General features: G+C 49.9%; 1 protein-coding gene across 1 annotated transcript in view; it reads left to right on the forward strand.

The window, feature by feature from the left end:
* The window catches only part of VSIG4 (V-set and immunoglobulin domain containing 4), a 29964-nt gene extending 24287 nt beyond the window's left edge, over nucleotides 1-5677 (forward strand). Inside the window, exon 5 of the mRNA XM_060249529.1 lies at nucleotides 4489-5677. Coding sequence (XP_060105512.1) covers nucleotides 4489-4532 — 44 coding nt within the window. The 3' untranslated portion in view covers nucleotides 4533-5677. The remainder of the gene's footprint in view (nucleotides 1-4488) is intronic.
* The last annotated feature ends 323 nt before the right edge of the window (nucleotides 5678-6000 follow it).

Consider the following 6000-nt stretch of genomic DNA (forward strand, 5'->3'; position numbering starts at 1 on the left):
TAAAAGGAACACTTGCTGATGGAATGATGTTCACATAATGCCCTGCTGTTTCTTTTTCAGATCACGTCTATGCAGTGACCTAGTAAGTAGCTTTTGGGCTTTGCAAGGTAAAAATGTTGGATGAAAGTACCTTCGTGATAGGAATGTACAGACCAAGTGAAAAGAGCTCCCACGGTGGTGGGTGGGGGAGAATGGGAAGGGGTCACGAGTAGGGAAAGCAACCCGCTCTTCTAAAGGGTGTTGCAAGATTGTTCTCTGCTGTGCTCAGCAGAACAGTCTTTTTTCTTTTTTTTTGAGTGTGTGTGTGTGTCTGAACCTGGAAGTCCTGGTGACTGCCCCCTCCTGGGGGGGTGGAGGATATTCAGAGAGGCGGCTGAATCAAGCCTGCCCTGCCCTCCTGACTGCTGGTGTTCTTGCCGTGCTTAGCTTTTGGGCTCTGCCAAGATCAGGCTCGCCGGGCACAGCAGGGTCTTTTCTGGTTTTAAAAGGGACACCTGACTAAACCATAATTGTCGACTTGTTTGCAAACTTTACCGAACAGGAAAAACAATGAAAAAGAACCAAACTAGCCGTCCTCCTTCTGCATCTCCCATACTGGGTGCAGGCGCTCCAAAAGGCGACGGCAGCATTTCTTCCGTGAGGAGGCTGCTGTTGAGCATGATGGATTTGGGCCAGTACTTTTCAAACTAACAGATGCAATCTGATAAGAAAGAGCACAACCCCAAAAGCCACTGGTGGCACTTCTGCCTGCATGCCGAGGCACTGGAGCCCCCCCCCTCAAAGCAGTCTGCGCCACCAAGCCCCGCAAGGGAAGTGCAGCAGCAGAGGTGGTTTGCCCCACCTTCCTCTGCGGAGCCTTCCTTATTGGTCTCCCTTGACGGGGGTGGGCGGTGCCATGCTGCCTTCCCACCAAACCACCCTAGAAGGTCAAAGAGCAGTCCTGTGGAAAGTTCACTGTAGTCATCATGGACTAGAGCCCGCTTAGACAGAGCGCTACCACCTCCATTTAGCACTCCTATACTGTAGGATAAAGAAAGGCAAATTATGGGGTCAAGTATTTTCCATATTTGTTGGCACAATCTGGTTAAAATTTTGATCCATTTCTGTAGCTTGAAATAGCTGTATTGATATTCCATTGATTCCTGGACTGCTTGGGTTTTCTCTCGATGAATCATATTTTATTTAACTACACAGCTACAGTTTTTTCCCATAAACTTGAAATAAAACAAGTTTGACTTTTCGGATTTTGAAAAATGTCCAAATAGTCCTTTTCAAAGTCAGCTGGTCTCTAGAGGACAGAGATCAGTTCCCCTTGAGGGGGTGGGTTGCAGGGCCCCTCCCCTCCCCTCGGCCCACCCTCTGCGGGCTCTTCACCCCCCCCCCCCCCCGCCTGGAGCTGGCAAACCTCTTTGTGCCTCTCCTTTCTCCCCAGTAGGATCCCAAGCAGCTCCCACTGGCCTCCTCTCCTCTGCTGGAGCCTCCCAACAATGAGCTTGCCTCGGCGGGGAGGGCGGGAGAGAAATCCAATAAATAAATAAATCCTGAGAGGTGCCTTCGGTTGAGAGCGAGAGGAGGACTGGCCCAAGGTCACCCAGCAAGCTTCCATGAAACCAGGCTGCCCACTCTGCTCACTGCATCACACTGGCTCTCAGACCTCTCGTATCCCACCAGTCAGGCTTTCAGGGTTCTGGAGAAATGTAAAAACCTGCCAACGCTGGTGACGGGGGCCCCCCTTTCAAAGGTATGCTTCAGTTTATGGGGCGAGGGCCATCTCCCTTCCCCAGCTGTGCACTGGCTTCTCTTGCAGCAGGGTAGGGGGTTCAGATGCTAGGGATGCCAGGTCTTGCCTGGCTGCTGGCGGCGGGGGGGGGGGGGGGAGGGGCGGGGGGATGCTTTTTTCGTGTGCATAGTGCCGTGGTGTCATAGAGTTCTTACCCAAATGCTAGAGCATGCTCCATGCGATGCGTGTGGCATGATGGCATCACTGTGGCATCATTGTGCTGGGCACATTGGGTGCCGAAGGAGCTCTTTGGGGGTGGAGATTCCCCCAGCAGCCAGCTCTGTGCCTGGGGGGTGGAGGCCCCAAAACCTGGGGGAACCCTTTCAGTTGCACATTTCAGGAGAGGGAGAGAGCAAGACAGGGTTAGGGTTAACCATTAGGCCAAGTAGGCACTGGCCTATGGGCCCTCACACTTTTAAGGGCCCTGGGCTGGCTCCCCCCCTATTTCCCCCCTGCTGCAGCCCTCCCAGCCTGCACACGCAGCCAGCAACTGAGCCGCTCTTTGCCCGATTTGCCTGGTGCGGCTGCTGCTGGTGTTGTCACCAAGTTTGCCTCTCTCTGCCTCTCCCCTGCAGTTTTGTCATGGGGCCTTTTGGGAAAGTGCCTGCAGGCTGCAGGGGGGCTGCAGGCAGTGGGGCGGGCGCTCCAATTTTGAGATAATTTGCAAGGGGGGCCCTCAGATTTTGACTGCCTAGGGGCCTCCACAGGGTTTCATCTGGCACTGAAGAACAGAAGAGAAGCCATGTTGGATCAGGCCCATCCAGTCCAACACTCTGTGTCACAGTGGCCAAAAAACCCAGGTGCCATCAAGAGGTCCACTGTGCCTTAATTGTGTGCCAAGACAGTAATCAGACTTGTACTGGCTAAATAAAGCCTGCTTCCCTTTTTGAACCAGAGCCGCAGATCTCAAACCCTGCAGACCAGAGACCTTGCAGATGAGATGCCGGGCAAACTGCACAACCCACTCCACAAGCACACTTCCACTGAGCCGTCTTCACTTATCCTGGCACGGCTCTGACCTCCGCTTTCTCTTTCAGCAACAGTCCTGTGGAGGGAAGGGAAGAAGCCGGCTCTGCCAGGTGTGAATCTGAGCAAGTCAGCCCAAGGCCAGAGAACAACTACACCACGGAACCTGCTCAGGCCCCTGAATATGTGCGAATGGATGCAAAGCCAGACGGTGAATATGAGATCCTTGTGCTCAAGATGGAGTCGGAGTATGAAGCGGTAGCCACTCCTCAGGAGGCTCATGTGGCCACGTGGAGGCCAAGCTGGCAATGAACCCTCAGGCATTTTGGAAGAGGAGAAACACCCTCTTCTGCCGCCCTCTCCTCGGGGGCATCTAGGAACTTGTGTTGCTTGAGGTTCTCTCTCAAGATCTCTTCATTAGAGCCAGTCCCATGAGTAGGCTTGCCAATCCCCAGGTCCCAGCTGGGGTTCTTCCGCTTTCCCAGGCTACTTCCCGCCCCCAGTCAGCTGGCCGGTGGAGGGGGGGGAAGCCCCGCCTCCAGAGGGCCATGTGCGTTTCCAGCTCCGGAGGCTTCAGTCTCCGATTGAAAGGCTTCCTCTTGGGATGGGGTGTCTGTGTTACTTTGAAGAAGTTGGCAGCAACTCGTGAGTAGAGAGGCCAATCCCTCGCTTCAGTCGCCAGAAACGGGGGAGGGGGGGAGGGAGGGAAACTAGGGTTGCCAAGTCCAATTCAAGAAATATCTGGGGACTTTGGGGGTGGAGCCAGGAGACATTGGGGTGGAGCCAGGAACAAGGGTGTGACAAGCATAATTGAACTCCAAGGGAGTTCTGGCCATCACATTTAAAGGAACCGCACACCTTTTTAAATGTCTTCCTTCCATAGGAAATGACGGATAGGGGCACCTTCTTTTGGGGCTCATAGAATGGGACCCCCTGGTCCAATCGTTTTGAAACTTGGGAGATACTTTGTATAGAATCACTAGATACTATATTGAAAATTTGGTGCCTCTACCTCAAAAAACAGCTCCCCCAGAGCCCCTGAAACCTCCAGTTCAATTCCCCATTATACCCTGAGACTCAATCTCCACATAGAGAATAATGCTCAGCAGACGTGAGAGGATGCAAGGACTACAAGTCACAGAATACACCTCGTGAAGGGAGGCCGGACTGGAGCGAATAGCAGGCTGGCGGTGAGCGGGTCTTTGTTACTCGGAGGAAGGGAGAAGCCTGAAGCCAGGCAGGGAAGAGACGCGACGTCGTTCCACCCCCCCACCCCCGCTATCAGATTTTTAGGGAGCGGGGGATTAGGCTGCTAATCTAGGGGTCCCCCGGCAGGGGGGGGGTTGGGAAGCTTAAGGGAAACGTCTGGTGAGCACTTCATTATTCCTTATATGGAGATCATTATACCCTTATGTGGGTATAATGGGGAATTAATCTGGAGGTTTTGGGGGCTCTGGGGGAGCTGTTTTTTGAGGTGGAGGCACCAAATTTTCAGTATAGTATCTAGTGCCTCTCCCCAAAGAATCCCCCAAGTTTCAAAACGATTGGACCAGGGGGTCCAATTCTATGAGTCCCAAAAGAAAGTGCCCCTATCCTTCGTTATTTCCTATGGAAGGAAGACATTTAAAAAGGTGTGCTGTCCCTTTAAATGTGATGGCCAGAACTCCCTTGGAGTTCATTTATGCTTGTCACACCCTTGTTCCTGGCTCTGCCCCCAATGTCTCCTGGCTCCACCCACAAAGTCCCCAGATATTTCTTGAATTGGACGTGGCAACCCTACCCATGAGTTTGTCCTAACCCTAACTCCCAGCTGCCATGACCGTGGGTTATCTACATGTGCATAGTGAAGAGGATATTGGCACACCCAGCCCAGGGTTGCCAACTCCTGGTTAAGAAATTCCTGGAGATTTGGGGGTAGGGCCTGGGGAAGGCTGGGTTTGGGGATATTATGCCATAGAGTCCACCCTCTAAAAGCAGCCATTTTCTCCAGGGGAACTGTCATGTGGAGATCATTTGTAATTCTAGGAGATCTCCAGGGCCCAACTGGAGGTTGAAAAAACACCTGGAGCCTCCATGCAACCCTTAGCGGCTTGCTCTATAGAGAAATTTCAATTATGACAGGGAATGAATTATTATTTTAATTATATTTCATCAAAAGTAGATTCTCTTATCCATCCAATGAGAACAGCATATTTATTACAACAAGAAGCGGAATATCCCAATGTTGAATTCCTATTTGTCCTTTTAAATTTTGAGTCAATTAAACTTTAATAAGTCCAGTTCAATATTTTTTAGATGAGAATTTAAATTTTATGTTTATTTCAATTGTTGTGAGCCGCCCTGAGCCCATTACGGGAGGGCGGGATATAAATTTGATAAAATAAAAATAATATTCCAAATATTAAGCCAAATTCCAATATAATGTGTATAATAGAAAGCATTTCACTCAATGCTTTTCCCAAGCTTTTCATAGACAAGACAAAATACAGGCAAGAAATGCTCACAGCTGCAATGTTTCCTCTCTCTCTAAAGAAAATCTCTTGCCTGTATTTTGTCTTGTCTATGAGAAGCTTGGGGAAAGCATCCCAGCTCCCACCTCTTTGAAATTCAGTAAGGAGGGTTCATTTGGAGAGTGACATCATGCAAATAACATCCAAATTGCATGGAAAATGAAGCAAAATGGAGATATGTTTGCTGTTGAAGCCAATAGTAAACCCATACATGAAGCAAATGAAATTTTGGGGAAAGAAATTGTATTTGAAATATTTGGACACTTATAGACCCAAGTAACGAAGGCTGGGCTTAGGACAGGAGGGCTTTTGTATCATCTCCAATAACAGAGAAGCCAAGCCATTTTTGCATGCGACATGTTCTGGGGATTCCGAAAATCTAGGCAGGTGTTTCAGGATACTATTAAAGTGTTTTTAGTCATTGTTGCCTTTTTCTCTCTTTAATGGCATGCACCAAATATGTGGAGCAATGGACATGCCTAGCTCTGTTAACTTTGTCCACAGTTAGATAACCCTTCTGTGTACAGAACCGTTGCCACTGCAAGCACAGATTCTGAAGGGGAAGTGGTGGCACATGATGGGGATCTATCTCATTTCCTTCACAGGACTGCAGTAATCAGACAGCTCAGTCATCTGCTGTTAAAATGTGTTTTGCTCCTTTTACGTAGACATGTACAAGGTGGGGTACAATAGTAAAAAGGCAGCTATAAAAACAGGAAAAGCATCACAACCAGGGCTTTTTGT

The sequence above is a fragment of the Heteronotia binoei genome, chromosome 11 (genome assembly GCF_032191835.1).
Source record: "Heteronotia binoei isolate CCM8104 ecotype False Entrance Well chromosome 11, APGP_CSIRO_Hbin_v1, whole genome shotgun sequence".
NCBI classification, from domain to species: domain Eukaryota; kingdom Metazoa; phylum Chordata; class Lepidosauria; order Squamata; family Gekkonidae; genus Heteronotia; species Heteronotia binoei.